The 20,157-nt window shown below is 38.2% G+C and overlaps 1 protein-coding gene across 3 annotated transcripts in view; it reads right to left on the bottom strand.

Annotated features, from left to right (window-relative positions):
- Nucleotides 1-4,079: 4,079 nt before the first annotated feature.
- Nucleotides 4,080-20,157, bottom strand: part of LOC145775724 (uncharacterized) — a 38,553-nt gene continuing 22,475 nt past the window's right edge. Inside the window, exons 9-15 of one of the 3 annotated variants that reach the window (XM_082587081.1) lie at nt 18,770-19,020; nt 16,099-16,286; nt 14,936-15,065; nt 14,369-14,551; nt 13,499-13,590; nt 12,428-12,673; nt 4,080-5,365 (exon numbers count right to left, since the gene is read on the bottom strand). In XM_082587081.1, the coding sequence (XP_082443207.1) occupies nt 4,967-5,365; nt 12,428-12,673; nt 13,499-13,590; nt 14,369-14,551; nt 14,936-15,065; nt 16,099-16,286; nt 18,770-19,020 (1,489 nt within the window). In that variant the 3' untranslated portion in view covers nt 4,080-4,966. The remainder of the gene's footprint in view (nt 5,366-12,427; nt 12,674-13,498; nt 13,591-14,368; nt 14,552-14,935; nt 15,066-16,098; nt 16,287-18,769; nt 19,021-20,157) is intronic. The other 2 variants (XM_082587082.1, XM_082587083.1) reach the window with 2 other exon arrangements.

Below are 20,157 nucleotides of genomic sequence, written 5' to 3'. Positions count from 1 at the left end.
GGCTATATTCAACGTCCGCGATGCCATTCATGGATTTTTCGCTTTCTGTCTCTGATCCCTCGTTCTCAATACATGGGTGATCACCATTTGGCGAAGTTCTTCCGCATGTATTCCAGGGAGCCATTCCAACCAACGCAAAAGCCGGTAATTCGGATGAGTCGCGCTGGCCAGAATACATTGTGAAACTCTTATTGTGAAACGAGATTTTCCATGAAAACAAAAAATGACGCTTAGCGCTTGACGCTTAAAATCGGCAAAATAGTTGACGGCGCTATCACTTCCGTCAACTGAAAAATAATTTGACGTCGCTAGCCTCAGCGTCAACGTACAACACTGCTCTCTGCTAATGTTCTTTTTTCTTCTGCAATTGAACTAAATGCAAGAAGGATCTTAATGACTGTAATCAATTGCGTTTATAAGGAAAATTGTCCGACCTTTCTTAACCAATGCGCCGCGGCGCAATGGTGGTAGCTGGTTCGCACGGAAAACTGTCCTATGTTAAAGTGCCTACCTCGTAAATCAGCTGAAATCAGAGTTGCCAGTCCAGCGATTTTCCCGCGGAATTGGGCTAGTTTCACTTAGGAGTCGAGGAAAAATTTTGGTAATTGCGTTTTTTCGTTCCATTTTTTGTTTTTGATTATATTTTGCGCACATTTGCTATACTTTGGGCTTGTTTTAATATTTTATGACGGTTGGACTACTTAATTATCAGTACCGTAGCAATTGGGCTGGAAATTTTGAAAACATCTGGTAATCTTGGCTGGAATTGACATTTGACAGGGTCATGAGTAGTGAGTACAGTAGGCCTGTGCCAAGTAAACGTTTGGGCTGCAGCGTGACACAGTCGGTTTGGCAGCTGAATCATGCGCTTGAGCAACACACGTTAAGGACTGTTCTCCTGTTTCTCCATTCAGCGGCATCTAATGGATGGAATAATTCCACGGTAACATGACTCCAACAATCGGAAACTTCACTGTGTCAATCTCGGTGACCGGGCTTGCGTCAGTGATTCAAAGCTTCTACAAGTATGCGAAACTGCCAGGATTAAGCTCTGCAAGAAGCTTTCCCAGTGCGAGGATAAAGATTCAATCAATCAACCTTATAAAAGGTCATGGCAAGGTGAAGCTTCAAATTTGACTGAAGGCCAATGTTAGTAGCCAAAACCTCTAGCGTAAGTTGATAGTTTGAGCATAAGTTCATAATTATAGTCTTTGTGAAAAATTTGAGTTCTTTTATTACCATAAAAATAATAAATAGATTTTGACACTTGCGCTGGAAATCCAAAAAACGTCTGGCAACACTGGTAATAAGGATAGATTTGTTTGTCATTTTTTAGTAAAATTAGGAGGGATGCAGTTAACCCTTTGAAGGTTGGGGGGGGGGCTGTCAATTCAACTTTTTTGTATCAACAAGTGTATCTCTAAAACTACTGAGGCTGCGACTACGAGATTTCTTGACTTTTCCTAACTTTTATTCACCTCTATTGAGCTGAAATTTTGAGCGATTAAAAGTTATAAATTGAGAGATATAATGCATTTCTCAGCACATCCTCTGAAATATTTCATATTCTGTTATTCAAAATTTTCCCACCAGCTGGATGAAAGTAATTAATTTGGCCCATGTCTCGTTAATCCTAACTGTTTATGTAAAATTATGTAAAAAAGTTTAATCACAACATTGCAATGCATGTTCTTCATTACTCTACCAAAAAATAATGTGTAAACTCACGCTGCAATCACAGTCATAAGTCACCTCAACATTTTAACGTATATGAGCAGTTCTAAAATTCACATAGTTTTAATTTTTGAATATGCTCAGCGTGAATACTTTTACAAAGTGAATCCAAAATTTTAAAACCGTGCCTTAAAAAATAACAGAGATATCACTCCTAAAGCATAAGAAGAATCGACAGCCCCCCCCCAAACTGAGCAAAGACTTCAGGAGCCCAACCGCCTAAGGGTTAATAGAAGTTCAATTTCAATTCAATTTATTTTTTGAACTGAAATTGAACTTCCAATAACTGCATAACTCCTAATAACATAATCATCCAACCAAACCAGAAATTATCTCATAACTTGTATGTTTTTTTATTCTGTTCACCTCATGAAAAATATAAGAAACAACCTATTAAAGTCTGATAGGCTAGGTTTATATTTCCCGCATTTCAATTTGATAGTTTTTTTGATAATATTCGTATGCTCGGAGGAGAAATTTCATGGCGATTACTTCATAATGTTTATGATGAAGACCAAAAGTTACAAGGCAATCTATGTAAAGCATTCAAGTTTTTAGGTGTTCCAGGAAGCGAAAACTTGTGGAAGACAGCCAACAAGCCATTTCCACTCCTGCCGATTTGATCCCTTCTGAATAACCATCTTCGTCCTCAACTTCTGTTGCACAAGCGTCTAAATCTGCAGATGCTTCAATTTATTCTGATCTATACCGGCTCTGTCCTCAACTAATGAATGGCCTGATTGTTGGACTACATCCCAGAAAACAAATTATCAAAACGAATATGAATGGCTCACAGCCAAAGACGGAAAACTTGGTTGTGTAACATGTGGACAAGTTGGCAAGTTAGACGTAGAAAAAATAGCAGGGGCAAGCATTTCAGGAGAATGAAGCCAAATAAACATAAATTACAATGAAACTACCAGATCACAACAGTTAAGATCTCTTCGGAAAAAAATATAGGAACATCGCGAAAGTGCTGGCCACAAATCAGCGTCGCTCATTTTAACATAGTCGAAGGAAAACCAAGTGCAGTTGAGGCACAATATTCCTGTGAAAAAGAGGTCCCACAAAAAATATTTCGAACTGCGTAGCCTACAAAGTCGCAAAGGAAAACCAATCATTTAACAACTTCAAGAGTGAAATAAATGTGCAGGAACTCAATGGACTTGAAATGGGACGTATTTCACATTCACGTAAAGCCTGCAAGAACATTGTGCAACATGTAAGTACAGAAATGAGGACGAATCTATTGAAAAAAAATGTTGAGAATCTTAAAAGTATATCTACAATTCTTGATGAGTCGGCCTCGTTGAGCCACGTTCCACTCTGATATACCTTCGTAGCCTACCAGTCTTGACGGAAACGAACCTGTGAATGTATTTGTAGATCTTGTTGAGCTCGCTAGTCTTACGGCGAATGGCATCTTTAATTTCCTGATGAGCTGCCTAAAATCAAATGGCATGTCAACAACATTTTTATCTTCTTGTTTGTGTGTCGTGTCGTCGTCGTATCCAGGCTTACACCTGGTGATTGAATATTTAGATTAAGTGGACGGGAAGGCAAGGAAGCCAATCTTCGTGTCCACCTTCAGGCATGCCTTTTAAGTGTCCTGCCAAAGACACAGCCGCATGCTCTTGGGCGGTGTCGAACCGGCACCATTTCGATTGCCGTTCCAGTGCTCTCACCACTCGTTTGATAAATAATGCAAAAGAGAAGTTGTGGACTGCACCCAACCAGTGCTCCATGTTTAATTGTTTATACGAGCTCTGGAAAAGATAATGGAGGCGTCGAACGTTTACTGAGGTACATTCACACAGATATGTTATGTAGGACACTCAAATTTCGAACTCATTCTTCAAACAGCATTTAATTGTTTCGCTAAAAAAGAGTTGAAACGTTTTAATGCACTTGGACGTGAGAAACCAGAGCAAATGGCCCGGAAAGTGCGAAAACTCACCAGTGGCAGTGGTACAAAAACTGCATCATGATTTAAATTACTTGAAAATTTAAGAAAGCCGGGACCCTATAGAGTAGACCCCCTGCAACGTCTATGGTTATTTTACCGGTAGTAAGCTTCTACTTATTCTTTTTTGTTTGCAATTAATTTTGACAAAGGAATTGAAAAAATAGAAGTCGTTTACATTTGCACAACGTTAGAAATAGTAGCAGTGAAGATGCAAGTCGTTTGCATTTACATAACATTAGAAATAACTAATTTATGTGGTCATTATGCGTTGTATATATTTAATATGCTGCCGTTATTTTATCATAGTAGCCTACTTCACCACATATTTCTCAATTTTGCAATTGTTTTTTTAATAAAGTAACTGAAGATACAAGTCGTTTACAAATGCAAAACGTTGAAAATAAAAGCAAAGAAGATGTCAGTCACTTGTATATAGCAAAACGTTATCATCATTGTGCTTATAGGTAACTGCAGGCATTGAAAATAGCTTAAAAAAGCAATGCCTTTTACCGCGACAACGCAGTACCTTCAGTTGGCACCTCGTATTAGTAGTTTGGCATCCTCGACTAGTTTAGGGATCCCTGGTTTCGGTGTGCATTGTGCTACTGTGCACCCTAGTTCAAAATGACATTGGTGTGGATTTTAAATCACATTGACATGTCATTTAGATTTCTTTTTTTTTTAATTAAGGGCTGTGTAATAGAGTTGCCAAGAAGCAAAGTTGTTCACAGAATCATTGAATATTGGCAGGATCAGGACAGGAGCCCTAAACGCACAAGTAAAAAGACAAAAAAAAACGCTTTATAACTCAACTAGTCTAGACTCTAATTACAAAGGTTACAAGCAACAACGACTGTAGCCTATAATGTAAACTAACAAGTAATTGAAACATAAAGCAACTAAATTCGTTTAGTAAATTTTAGTAAAAAATTAGTATAGTTTATACACAGGCTACTATTCTAAAAATGTATTCTGTAATGCATGTTTCCAATTGTTTCCTACATCACAAGCAGGTCTGTGAATGTCAAAGGGAAAACACGCTTCTTGATGCAAAAAAAAGCTTGGTCGAGGATCCATCTCACAAATGTTTGATCCCATAAAAATATTTCTTCAAGTTTTAATAGTATTCGACAGTATGGCTTCGAAATTTCTGAAAAAAGGTCCCAAGTTTACTGCAAAAAAATCCGCTTCCTGGCCTATCCATAGCATGGATAATAGCAAGAATGGTGACAAACTGTCCACCGGAAGTCTATCGCTAGAACGCAGTCATTTTGGTAAACGGCGATTGCTAGATACCATAGCATTCGAATCTCTCGATTTTACAAACTGTCTTTGACTTTCTATCTCAGGTAATACAACGTCACCAAGTGTCATCTTTTTGTTGTGTTCCTTCACGTGATCAGGAACAGTGTCAAAATAGGAAAAGCGGAAGTTTTTAGTGAAGTTTAAGATGGTATAGTCGTCCCACTGAGGCAAAAACGCGCTTCTAGACGATGCCTTTCTGCTGTTGTCTTCGAACAAAAAATCGAGGTAAGAATCATCATCGTTGTCAACACTTTTAGCTTCTTGTAGCAGTTTAACCACTTCGTTTTTATCTGAGAGAAGGCCAGTGGCTTCTAGTTTACCAGATATTGGGGCTTTCTTCTCTAAAGGTTGAACTGCCTTCTGAAATTACATCGGTCAAGTTTAAAGATACTACTTTTTGTACTTAAAGGATACCCCGTAAGTTCAGTGGTTACGTGTAATAAAAACAACTGAACTGAACGTGCCCGGGTCAAGATCACGCGGCGCTGGTTCGACTCTCGGGGTGTTCGCTTGAGCAACGCATTTCAGGACTGCTTTCCATTCAGCAGCATCTAGTCAATGGAATATTTCCCGGTGTAACGGTCCAGGAGTTACTGCGGTCTGAAAGTTACCGTAACTTCTGGACCGCGTATACGCGGTCTGAAAGTTACTGCCAGTCCAGAAGTTACTAAAACAAGGTTTTCATATTTGACGCTTGCAGCAGATTTGTATAAATGATTTCAACATTGGAAACATGTTGAACTTGAAGACTTATCCACCATTGCATCTTAACAACATGTTTTACCGCAGAAACGTAATTGGGAATGAAGCGAAAATAAGATGAAAGTCAAAAGATGAGTTTTGTACCAGAAATTGTTGCTGTATTGGAATGAAATTTTAATTTGTAACCTAACAATTTACGTAGGCTATCCTTTTAACCTGATTTGTTTGTATTATACCATTTGAAGTTGTGTCGGTGCCTTACGTGCGTTTACAAATAAATTTTCATGGGGAGGTGATTGACTAGATGACCACTTAGACTATAGTCTTTTGTTGTCATCCTGAATGTGCTATAATGCAACCTACGATTTACAATGTAGTGTTATGAGTGTTTTATTGACTCGTTGTAGGCTATATGGCGCTGTCGAAACAAATAGTTTAATTGACCATCGCTCCAAACATTTCAAAGTTTGAATCGTGGCTATGCGTGAATCGGTGGCATTTATTAGGCTACAGGCCTTAATATATCGTGCAAAGTTTGCATTTGAAGGCTGACTTGTTAGCCGCTGGTCTTGAGTTGTAGTTGACGAACATAGTCTTTGACTATATTTTATGCATTTCATGAAAGTTAAAACTAAAGTTTTCTAGTGAATGAAGCACTGAGCCTATTTTTGGTCTGGTTTTTCATAACTACCGTTTAGAAGAAATATAAAGTAACTTAGGCTACATGTAGGCCAACCGGTAGTCAAAGCGCCATCAACCTTCAGTGAGTAGGCTATCACACTCTCACAAGTGGGGAAGGCTTTAACTTTTACAAAAGTGTTGAACACTTTGAGATTCCAAAGAATTTCCGTTGGACTCCCATCGAAAACACGTGGCACGAAACTTAAAGTCAAGAATAATGGTTTCGTGGTGAGAATATTTATCCTTGGGATTCATCTTTCGCATACTTGCAGAGGGTTTAATCTACTGACCAAGTGAAGTTTCAGTCCATTTACAAGTTTTCCCAAACGAATTTCGAAAAAAGCACACCCACTTACAATTGAAGTAACTTTTGGACTGCTTCTGCGGCGTTGCAGTCTGGAAGTTCCTGTCAGTCCAAAAGTTACCAGGGGTGCCCGGCGTTTTCGCAATCGATAGAAAAGCGAAAATTGTTTTATCTAAGTGTAATTAATTCATTGCTCTCAAACTAATGCAAGCTTTTCAGTTAACATTACAAAATACTTATAATTATTAATCTGACCTTTTGAGAGGTTAAAAATTTAATGATTTTTTAAAACAAAATTAAATAAAATTTAAATGAAATATTTGGCAACCCTTGTAACTTTTGGCCTGCAGTAACTTTTGGACTGCTACACCGGCAACAACATTTCAACAACCGAAAAACTTTACTCTGCCAATCTCAGTAACCGCGGGCCCTGCGTCAAGTATGCGAAACTAGTAAGAATAACCCAATAACCCATCAAGGCTTTGTCAGTCCGAGGATAAGATTCAAAACCAACCAAACTAGCATTCGAAAAAGGCTTGGGTAAAACTTTTCTAGATATTAAAGCAAAAATTTAAGGTCAAATTAGTTAGAATCAAAGAAAAACGTAACCGACAAAACCCAAAATGCAGAAACAAAATCCATGTTTAGAAACCTTCTGAAAACCATACTGTTTCTATCTTTATTCAATTTTCAGCACTGAAGATACGAACTGGTTGCATGGTTGCCGAAACGATTATCGTGCTGAACATGACCTTAGTTTCTACATTTAGGGCTTTGTAATTTGTACTCAAATTGACCAAATCCAAATTAAGATGCAACCATATTAAAAGTAAGATAATTAGGCTATCACTGTACAAATGACGTGGGTAGAAGTCATAGTCGGCAACCTAGTATCACCAAACATAGACTTTATTGCGCCTGCTTTTCTAATCAGATTCAGAAGCACAATAGTCTGGTCAGTTATGCACGTATTCGGGCAGTTTTGTGTAAATTTGGGTAGACATTTTTCATATGCATTTTCAAGTTCCTTTAGACTCAAAATCCGTCTGGAGCCCGAAAATTTCGGGGGTGGAAAGTCCCCAAAATGTCGCTCCCATTTGGGGGGTAGTGATGGCTAGAGCGCATGTACAAAAATTGTTTTATTTTTTTAACATGGCATATGAGTACTTGTTTGGGGAGAATTTGGCCTGAAGAATTGTTTGGAAGCATCAGTTTTAACCCAAAACAATCATTGAACCAGATAATGGACAACAGTTGTCCAAAACACTAAAACCGTATGGACAAAATGACCGTTTTTGTGTAGGCTACGTGCCAATACGGGAAAGTGGGAGGCAAGTTTACAGTAATGTGGGCAGTGAAAGGGATGCGAATTTAGTTTTGAATTGCATTTGCATCAGACAGATTAACTTTTGAGTTTTAAGTGTAGGATTGTTAAGCAGTCAGCCAGTCTTCGGGAAACATTGAGGTTGGTCAGTCACAAAGAGAAATCCAACTATAGCCTACTATTCCCTACAGGGAATACAAAAATTGGATTCCTCTTTCATTTAGTCTATTTCCAGCAGGGAATAGAAAAGTTTGACTTCCCTTTGTTCAGTCAATATACACACCATTGCAACAGTTTTAATCTTTCTGAGTTTCAGTACGGTAGGAGAATTATCCAATAGGCTATCAAAACTGATTAGTTTTAGAATAAACAAACTAGGCCTATCAGTTTTGTGGTTCTGACTTGCTTCAAATGTAATTGTACGACAGTTGTCAACGTTGTTTCACCGTTTCAATCATTTCACCATCCTGATTACACTAATTTGTCAGAAGCAGCCAGAATATGACAAAATTTGTTTGCCTTATCAAGCTATTTGTGGGTTGATTGTAAAGAACACCAAAACCTTCACTCGTCCCTGCCGAACCCCTGCAACTCAGCCACAGCTGTCTCATGGACGCACAAAGGATAAGGCTGGTTTTATCAACTGCTACCTTACGATCAAGCTGTACGCTATCATTAGGTCCAAAAACTTGATGCAAGCCTTGTTCCATCATGGGATAACCTTATCTTACTATAACACTCTTCGCTTCGCTTAAGAACTCTCAGTTACAGTAAAAGACCTTGGAAGAGTATTGTCAACTGCTCTTCGACATGGTGTCTTTACTGTGGTAGTTGATGACAACATCGACCAAAACAGCTCCAGTTCTTCTGAAACTCATCACCTGCATGGAACATCCGTTTCAATCAGTGGCGTATTTAGAAAGTTTGTTAGGGGGGGGGGGGGGGGAAGACATTGTCCGTCACCCGCTTGGCGGCTGACTCGGCGGCTGGAGGCCAATGGGGGGTAGTCTCAACGGTAGTAGGGCCCACAAAGAAAGCTCAAATTTGGTGAAAATGGCTGTTATTTGGTTCAATTTTTTTCCACTTAAGTGAAAATTAGACTTGTTTGACCCTTAAAATAGGGGGGGTATACCAGAATGTCATATGATGCGTCAGAACGGGGGAGAGTTGGTTAGTTGAATACCGTCAGATAGGAGGGAGGGGTCCAAAATCAAGAGCGAATCCGCAGAAGTAAGTTACTCTTCCAATCAATGAACGAACAATAGATATCAAACACCAGAACCTAAACAATAAGTTAGTCCTTCCGACTTCGAACTCCTTTTGAACATTCTCGGCGATTTGCAATGACAATTTACAGTTTAATGCGATGGCTGCGCTTGGCAAATACCGTATATCAAGACTGCATCATACTCGAGTACAATATCCTTGTTTTAATACATCTGAGCTAGACCGTCCAAGCGTGGCTTGGTCATGGTCGTGCGGTAATAATTTTTCAGGTAGCCTACTTTAGTGAACTGAAACATCGCTAATTGGAGGCAGTTGTAACTGGAAGCGTAGCAAAGATTCGAAGTACGGTAATTTATGTGTAATCGGATAAGTGCCGAGTTGTTCAGTAGCTTGACACGCATCCACGAGAGTCGCAGGTCGTTTATCCACAGAAACTGCAAGCCAATTCGCTCTCCATCTTCGCAATTCAATAGTAGCTGCAAAGCAACGCTATGTGTACGGACTGTGGATAGCCTACAGATGTAATTATCATCCTCCTTGCTTTCATGAAGCAGTTTATTGATTCGAATGCCAACACCCAACTAACTGTCAACTTTGGCTCCAGAAAACACAGGCAGACCATTTCCATCAATGCTGCGTACAATCATTTAGGAGAGGCTGTCTGCTTGGGTATATTTTTTTTATGCATTTACTGGAGAAGATGCAACAAGCTCCTTTTACAAGATTTCTAAACCCAGCTGGTTCCATATGTGGAAGCATAATCCTAAAGTGGAACAACTCACAAGAGTTTTCCAAAGGTTCAGCTAGCTACCATCAGAAGCATGTCTGACTGAGAGCATGTCAGATATTGCTGATTTTGTTTCATTTGCATATGCAAAAAAGAGGCCAACTTGAATCGACTTCTGTATGAGCTGTTCGTCTCATCATCATCGAATGAATTAAGGGACCTTCCACCTACACTTGATACCTTGACTGTACATCAGGGTTACTCGACTAATCTTACAAAGGTCCAGTTTGACAATTTGAATTTTTTTAGCTGTCCGGTGAATAAGTTATTTCACACGCAACCACGAAAGTTGAATTATCTGTACCAAACCACTTTATATGTAAAATGTAACTCGAATTGGGTTTCAGAGAAAGTGTTGGAGAGTCTGGGAGTCGAATTCCCCTCCCTAGCAACCAAAATAATCACAGTGAAAATTGATCCTCCCAGTAGAAATCTCTTTAAAGAAGCCCTGAAACGTGGCAAATGAGGTTATTCTTCAAAAAGCTCAAGGTTCACCGTCAGCACCCAAAAGGTCCGCAAGTTGAGTAGCCCTGCTGTACATGTTCATCGCAGCGCTTATCAGGAAGGATGGATATGGGGAAACACTTTAAATCAGTCTGTTTGTCCATCTGTTGAACGTTGGGGTTGGGTTAAATTGCAGAATGAGCCGAGCATTCGGTGGACAACAGATGCAAGAGCACAACATTTGGAAAGACTGAAGAAGACTTGCAAGTGTAAGATGGCTAAACGTGACACCTGTCAATCTACAAAATTATGGTTGCAACTTGCAATGCCTTAGTTTTTGTACCTGCATGAGATAATGTGTAGTGTAGCATGACATTGAAGAAGATCATTTCATTGAGTAAAACAAACAACTGTATACGGTACGGTAACCAACAAACCATTTGCAAAATATTATGTTTTTTGACTGTTTTTTTTTTTGCGATTTTTTGCTATCTTAATGTAAATAACTGGCTTTGTGATGATTTTAGATGAAAATAGGTGCTTTCAAACGATTTTTTGGGCCAAATTACCCCAAATTGATTACCCACATGCTATAATTAAAAACATTTTGACATTTTCTTGTATGCGCTTCATTGTCTTGTAGTCCCAAAAGGGGTAGCAGCCATTTGGGCACCTTCCACCCCCAAATTTTCGGGCTCCAGACCGTTTTTACATCTACTGCACCTAAGGAATTCGAAAATATGAAAAATTTCTACCCAAGTTTGCACTGAAATGTGCATAACTGACCGGACTACAACACAAGCTTTGGCTCTGAAAGTGAGTGAATGGGAGAGATGCAGGACCTACAAAACCATTAGTATATACTGTATATTGCGTTACTTGGTGATCTGTGTGCTACGTAATTTCACTTGTAGAGTTGAGATATCGTTATCTTTCAATACCGTGTTAGTTTAACGAACAGCCGTAAACGCGTAAAAATAAAGAAAAAAAAAATAGAGCCTAAAAGTAAAAAAAAAAGACCAATTGGTTTTGTAATTAAGGTGATGTAACAAGGAACTTCGGCAAGTTAATATATTACTTCGGCAAGTTAATATATTACTTCGGCAAGTTATTATATTACTTCGGCAAGTTATTATATTACTTCGGCAAGTTAATATATTACTTCGGCAAGTTATTATATTACTTTGGCAAGTTATTATATTACTTCGGCAAGTTACTATATTACTTCGGCAAGTTATTATTATACGTTTATCAAAATTTGAGTTCAGGTTGTTCGTGGGAACTGCTAAGCTTGCAAATGACAGTTTGTTTTTTAGGGAGAATTTCAAAATAGAAATCAAAATAGAGGTATGAGGAGTGAGGACCTATGGTCTACAAGGATGTGGGGACTTATGGATCCAGACATAAAGGTGTTTGGGAAATTTTGTTTTGGTTTTTCACTCAGAAATCATTGAAAGTTTAATTTTAAAGTTGAACATTTTTTGCAATTACAAATAATGTATTTCTAAAGAATGCCAACTTAAAAAAATATGAAAAGATTGTTTAATGATGTGCAGTTGAAGTTTGCTGTAAATGGCGTAGTAACCGATAAAGCGCTAAACTACAAGGCAAATATCACAACAGAGCTTAAAGAAAAAAATATTACATTGCTTCATCATTTTTTAATTTGTAGTCTCGAAAATTTCATAAGTCCATAGGTCTCACCCGAGAAGTTTTAGTGGCGTTAAACTACAATAAACAATACAGTTTTACTCTATTTGTGTGAAACAAATAAAGTGGAAACTGTAGCAGTTTATACCGTACACTTTTCCATATAGCGCAATTGCATATATGTCGCGTTAAATTTCAAATAATCTTAATTTGGTCCTACAGGCCCCCTACTTCTACAACAAAACCCATCAGCATTTAAAATAGCGAACATGAAAATTGTAGAACAATTAGCAAAGAACTTACCTGGACTATCTTGTCTACTTGGACTACCTTGTGTATGGATTTCTTTGTTTTCGGAGCAAAGTCTTTGTTTAAGGATGGATATCCTCCAGCTCCAAAACGGTCTTTGTTCGACTTTACTCGACCTCTAAACTCCGGATGATAAGTCTTTTTAATTCGAGGCAAGAACCTTTTCACAGGAGGTTTCACAGCAACACTGCCTACATTGCGCACACCTCCAGATTGATAAGATATCTCTAACTCCACGGTCTGTGAATTGGAAAACCACACAATATCAGAAACAAATCAAAGAAAGGTTTAGCAATACGGAATAGCATCAGCAACATATCCCAAGTGGTTTCCTGTTACAGAAAATATTTTGCAAGCTCTCTACACTTGGGTGATCCTTAGACACTGATCATAAACTTTTAAGAACAATGTTACAAAAAACAATATTCGAAGTTGTGATTGATCTGTCCAGAGACATGACACTTGATTTGCAAAAATCTAAAATTTCCCCTCACGATCTACTTTTCAAAGTGATAAAGTTCGTCTAAGTTATCCTGTAAACGACAAATTTATCCTGTTTTTACATGGAAAACTATTTTTAGGACTGATTTGATGGCTGGAATTAGAATCCATGTGTTAATTAGAAATAATAATATTGAAAGCATCATTAATTAAAGCTTATTAACCATTACTACTGTATAACGGCACGGCTAATTTGCAGTATGGAAGGAATATGACAAGAAAAATCGCGCCAAATATCTGTAATATAAACAGCGATAGAATGGGCAGTGAGACTGCTGGCTATAGTATACCCTCGAAGGTGCGCAACTGCGCAGCAACACTGGGTCATTTACGCAGTGGAATTTTATTCTTGCGCACTTGCAAGGTTATAAATTTAAAATAAAAAATTGTTCGCTACTCTGCAAACGCAGCCTTAAAATCATGCGCACAACATAATTATTTTACGCAGTGTAAAATTTTCTTAGATGGAACATTGCTGCTGACATTCATTGGGATCAGTTGGATCAATTACATAGTTTCAGGTACAATTACAATTATGATTGATCTGACGCTGATTGAGATTACCGTATCTTTGCCCATTTGGTTGTTGTGGCGAAGATGCTTCTCTCCAAGCTTTGAAGTCATCGTTGGAGATTTATCTGAACATTGCAATAAAACTGAAAAAAAATGGCATGGTATCTTAAGATTTAAAGCCTAACAGGCCGATTTTGTTACAACAAAGCTATGGTTACATCCTTTTCCTTCGCAAGGAAACCTGGCGAACGATCTAGGTATTAAAAGTGAATGACTGGGGCAAAAGCTCAGATTTGACAAATTGAATTTTGGCTATATTATGGCATTGATATGATGCGGCAAGTAGCCAAGGGTCTCTCAATCGTTATCCATCTAATCCACTGTCCCCAACCGTTGAAAAACTTGGGATATTTAGTTGCAAATCAAATGTCTATAAGGGCTAAATGCAGTTACATTGCGTGTCAAAACTGATTCTGTTTAACTCGCCCCAATAGCAATCGGTCTATCACTATCACTGTGGAAAATAGGCAGCATGGAAAAATCTCATATGTAAGATACACTGAAAAAAAAATTTGAAAATTGTAGCCGCATTATCGAACAGCTTAATACTAAGCTACACTAAGCTACTACCGTACTAAAACTATTTACAAGACATATATTATAACGATGACTGAAGGCCTGAAGGGTCAACAAGAAAAATACTCTAATAAAAATACTCGAGTAGGCTAATATAAGAATTGTGGGGTAGGCGTAATTCCTGCTCGCACATAAATAAAAATTAATTCCGCTCACTATCCAACACCACACTCGGGTAGTAAACAACTGCTTTAGAGAACAACAGAATAAACAACAGAACAACAGAGAACAACAGTACAACAGAATATTAGAGAACAACAGAATAAAAACAAGGCGTGATCTTACTTTGTTTTTTATTCAACATTTTCCTAGAATCGCTAAAACTTGATTTGCTTTGCATTGGGAGACTTGAACTGTTCTTTGTGCTGATCCCACTCGATATTGATTCGATGCTATTCAAGGAGTTTGAAGAATCTTTTTTCTGATTGGTCTTGCTTGATTGTTTATTTTCCAGTAAGTTCTTTAGATCTTAAAACATTTTTCTACCAGTAGTTCCATGCGCTTATTGCTTACACAAAAGATTAACTTATAAAAGCATAACCCCTACTGATGCACAGAACGTGATAGGCTGTTCTGTCGTGTCCAGGCCTAGACACGACAAAATAACAGTTATATTGAGAGCTAAGTTATATTGAAAAGTAGGGAAGTCAAACCGGGTGTCAATCTTCAAGCATGCCGCAAGTGTTTTTCTAAGACACAGTGGTCCTAAAATGTCTTGTCAAAACAAATAGTAGCCTACAACTCCGCTAATACCAAGGTCGCGCTGTGGCAGATGGTGATGAAACAGTGCAATCCGACAATTTCTAGCTTTTCTTTTATTAATCTGATTCAATAGGCTATGGTATAAATCACCTGATTCGCTTTCAGAAGATACATTTTGTTTCTTTTTGGCAATTTTTCTAAAATTGATTCGACTTCTCGAGGATTCTGAGACATCGCTATCTTGGCTCTTTCTTGGTGTTAATGCTTCTTTGATGGACAACTGAGATAAAAGATGTAGTAGTCGATATCAACAGACAAGTTAAGGTTGTTGCTAAGCAGCTTATTGTCTTTATGGCCATCAATATAACAAATTGGTGGTTTTAAACAGTAAATGCAATTAATACTACAAAAAGTGCTGGTGGTTTTATATGCACCTTTTAGGCTTACTCAACTAATGTTAACAAAGGTCCAGTTTGACAAGTTGAATATTTTTAGCGGTACAGTAAATGAGTTATTTTTCATGCAACCACGAAAGTTAAATTATCTGTACCAAACCACTTTTTAGGTAAAATGTAGCTCGAATGGGATTTCTGAGAAAGTATTGGGGAATTTGGGAGTCGAAGCATCCCTGCAACTAGGATAATCACAGTAAAAATTGCTTGCTCCCCGTAGAAATATGCTTAAAGAAACCCTGAAATGTGGCAATAAGGCTGTTCTTCCAGAAGCTCAAGGTCCACCATCAACAACCAGAAGGTCCGGATTCGGACCGCGGTCCGCCAGTTGAGTAACCCTGGCCTATAGCCTAAAACAGATGTTGTACATGGTATACTCATAACATAATAGTATCGATTGGCCTGTATCTGGTCATTTTGAAGATGCCTATCCAAAAGAAGGGCCTTTCCGAAAAAACACACAATCTGTTCTCAAGACTGTTTATTGCTGGTTCAAAAAATGTTATCTGAGTAAGTGTTGTTAAATGACTCTAAAAAGAATAATGAGCTCCAAACAGGAGTTTCGGTAGGTCCCGGCAACCGCTAGACAAGGGCATACCTTCCAATATGTAAGCTGCAAGCTTACTGAGAAAAAATTAACAAATTTTTGTTAAACATTTTCTCAACGATAAAAATAGGTGAACAGGTTTATCAATAATACAACAGGATTTAAGTTAGATGATATCATGTCACATCGATAAGAAACACTAGAAAACTGCAAGCCTGCAAGATGATAAAAAGTTATCCTGGGCCCCATTCCAAAAGTATTTTAAGTTCACTTGGATCACTGTTAGTAGGCCTAAAAGACATCAAGGTTATTACATTAGGGTTATAAACCCGTCGATATGACTCTTTTGTAGTTCCTTTCCTTGTTCCAGAAAATGCGACAAAGGCATCACGATCTTTGAAAAACGCTTCATCCTTCGGATTAGTATTCGGTCTTCCTTTTCTTATCTTTCTGTCGGAATCGCGTTGCTTTTCAACAATAGTTCCCAAATTTAACTTTTTGCCTGGTGATAAAAGAAGTCTCAATAAGAAAGTGTTAGTTTTTTGTGACTGAATAACAACAGTACCGCTATCTTTTCATTGCAGGCGAATATGTGTATTCTTAATTGAAGAAACTGTGAACACAAAGAACATATTGGTTTTCCAGCTTGGAGCTCCACCCGACTGCCTTTTGCCTGATAAGGCTTTCAAATACAGTAGAATTCGCCTATAACGGCTTCGTTTATAACATCAATTCGCCTATTACGTCACACTTCGCTCGGTCCGGGCAGAATGCCTATCTTTTACGTACATTGTAGTTCGGCTACAACAGCATCGCCTATAACGTCAATTCGCATGTAACAGCACCCTTTATTGGTCCCCAGACGTCTTTTGTTCGTTTATAACGTCACTTTAAGCCATCACCTTCACCATGAACGGTCAGTCTTTTAATCCAGTTAGAGCTGCAGCTTGCAAAATGTCTTCCCTTTATTTTGCTATGTCGTTCGCAGCAGGGACTTTAATTAACTGAGTTAACTTTTTTTCCGCGTGAAAAACTATCACGTGTAAAAAGCAGCTCAAAACCGAAACAGCTGAAGATCAATGCCTTGTTTGCTAATAAACAATGAACTTCTCTACTACTGTATGTAACGAGCTGTATTGCGCAAATTTCGTGTACCTTTCGCTGTAGGTTTTTTTTTTAAACAATTTCTTTGTTTACTGTATTTTCTGCGTGACTTTTGTCAGTTTGGTGGTACATAGTAAACGTGACTGGATTATACACCTCTTTCTTTAATCAAAAGACAGTTTTGGAATAGTTTGCGGTAGTTCGTATATAACGTCAATTCGGCTATAACGTCAGTTTTTGCAATCCCCTAGAGGTGCCGTTATAAGCGAATTCTACTGTAGTTTAAATGGATATTTCAGGTGGGCTAAATCAGAGGTTCTCACGACATACCTAATCGAAATACACGCTAGTATTAAATGTAAATACAAGCCCAAAACATAGATAGATAGATAGATAGATAGATAGATAGATAGATAGATAGATAGATAGATAGATAGATAGATAGATAGATAGATAGATAGATAGATAGATAGATAGATAGATAGATAGATAGATAGATAGATAGATAGATAGATAGATAGATAGATAGATAGATAGATAGATAGATAGATAGATAGATAGATAGATAGATAGATAGATAGATAGATAGATAGATAGATAGATAGATAGATAGATAGATAGATAGATAGATAGATAGATAGATAGATAGATAGATAGATAGATAGATAGATAGATAGATAGATAGATAGATAGATAGATAGATAGATAGATAGATAGATAGATAGATAGATAGATAGATAGATAGATAGATAGATAGATAGATAGATAGATAGATAGATAGATAGATAGATAGATAGATAGATAGATGTTTATTGGCTGCTGCGAAAAAGATGTACGGTACAATAAATCAAAACACAATGTACATAGTAGAACTGTTGAAATGATTATAATTAAAAAAACAAAATGATGAAAGCATCACAACAGCGGGAGGCAGCGAAGTGAAGATGAAGATGGCGAAGTGAAGTGAAGATGGCGACCCATGCCACCATCAAAGTGGCCAACAAAAAAAGATAAACCCAGGCCGATCCACCTCGAGACCGAGCGTCTAAGACGACCAGAAAACGGCCGCCCGCGAGATCAAAACGGTTAATGGACATTAGCAACGAACACTTCTGCTAAATGTCGGAGGCGCATTTCTTTAAGAGGAACCCGCAAGCCAGCGCACGGCCACGCGTTTCTCCACTCAGGAAAGCGTACGACTCAGATTCATCCCCCACCAGGCAACAGATCACTCGCTCTACTTGCCGGTCATCAGGCTTTCACAAGCCTGATTGCGGAGCTGCACGACCTAAGTTCCGAAAAAACAGGGCAAAGAACCCCACCACGAGCGATGTTACCATCGTGGGACGCGGGGGGAGAGACAACCCAAAACTTCCGTGTGAAGCAGCCTTATTTCAGCTGCCGAGAAGTTGGATAAACACCTTTCCAACACACTGAGACCAAGACATGGTTAGTAGGTTTTTGAATCTTCATCCTCGCACTGACAAAGCCTTGATAGGTTATTCCTGGTAGTTTCGCATACTTGTGGAGGCTCTTGACACAGGGCCGGCTACCGAGATTGGCAGAGTGAAGTTTTCCAATTGTGGAAGTGTTGTTGCCGGGAAATCATTCCATTTACTAGATGCTGCTGAATAGAAAGCAGTCCTGAAATGCGTTGGTCAATCGCACACCTCGAGAGCCGAACCAGCGCGCGTGATTTTAACTGAAAAGTAGATTACCATTCGGAAAGAAGTCACTTGTATGTAACTAAATGTCAATAACAACGTAAGCTAAAGCACATCACTGATTAGGCTACTTCAGTTAATTCAAAATTGGAATCATCAAAAATTTTATCGAGTCTGGCAAAAGGCAATGTATTTTATTAGATTAAAAAACACTCACTTAAAGCATCCACAGAGTTCCGCTTTTTAGCGCCACCATCAAGCTTTCCAATTGGAGATAGAACGATTGTATTGGTATTTGGGGGTAGATTCGTTGAAGGTGGTTTCCCTCCAAAAACTGAAGATCGTTTCTTCTTGGGCTCTTTCTCAAGGGCTGCCTCACTGGATCCCTTTTTTCGAAAAGATGCATCTCTTGCTTTTCTAAAAGCCGTTTTTTCTCGGGCATTCGATGCTTTATGTTTGGTTGTTTTTCTATGAAAAGAATCAGAAAAACCCAATTATAGCAAAATCCTAGAGTCTAGACATTTGCAGTCGCTTTTTAAAACTAGTAGTTTCTGAAATAAAAAAAATGATCGCTTAAAACAGCTCTTTGGTTACCGAATAGTAAACACTATTTTCCAAAAAGCAGTTATTTTGTTTCGTGAGCTTTGCATGTCAAATAACGCTGAAGAAAAGTTTAGAATCGACAAGAAATCATGAAATTTGAATCCAGACATATAAACGTGTTTAAAGTTTTTACTTCGGCAATTGCTGACATCATTTTGCCATCCGTAATTTTACGTTGGCAATCATTCTTACCACAGTAAAAATATGACGAGTTCGAAGGCTGGACAGTGGACACATAGCGAAAACCCTTGCATGCTTATGTAGTACTCAATTGAATACAACGCAGTGAATGTCGTTCATTCAGGATTGAATTCGTTGGTCCATCAAACAAAACTATCACCACAAAACAAATAAGTACAGAGAATGAAAAAAAAGCAATAGCTTTTGTTCTCTAACTATCGTTTGCGATTTTTGTTTCACACACTTTTGACAAACAGAGCTTCGGTAGAGAGTTTGTCTTGTTGAACCATAGGCATACAAAGCCGAGTAACGTGATCAAGTTTAACATCTTCAAGTTTATTACATATAGAAACACAAAACTACGCAAAAATTAAGTATCGGACGTTTTAGACATCAAAAGATGTCCACTTCAGGAATAATATACATATAACTTAACTACATCTGAATAAAATACAACGGTTAACTAAATCTATAAACAGGAAAACACAAAAACTGTACAGTACTTCTGACTAGCTCAAACTCAACGATAGGCTTCACGAGAATCAAAGTTAACTGCATCAAAAGGTGTTAAACAGATCACATGATATGGTAGAAAGGCAAGGTGCGAAAAACTAATTTTAAAATACAGAGAGCAAGAAAGACGAGCCGCAAGCATACAATTGTCTGTTCAAAAGTGGATTGTGACGTTTTATGTACAAGGCTTCCAAGATCTTAGTTTGATCCTCAGACCTGCCTCTGGACATGATCTCAAATTGCTTGATAGAAACGTTATTTTGGCATTCTGTACATGAGAATATGTGATCTTTAATTGCGCTTTTCTGT

Source organism: Aplidium turbinatum, chromosome 8 (genome assembly GCF_918807975.1).
Source record: "Aplidium turbinatum chromosome 8, kaAplTurb1.1, whole genome shotgun sequence".
NCBI classification, from domain to species: Eukaryota; Metazoa; Chordata; class Ascidiacea; order Aplousobranchia; family Polyclinidae; genus Aplidium; species Aplidium turbinatum.
Note: the sequence above shows the minus strand (reverse complement) of the source record. Positions and strands in the feature narration are given on the sequence as shown.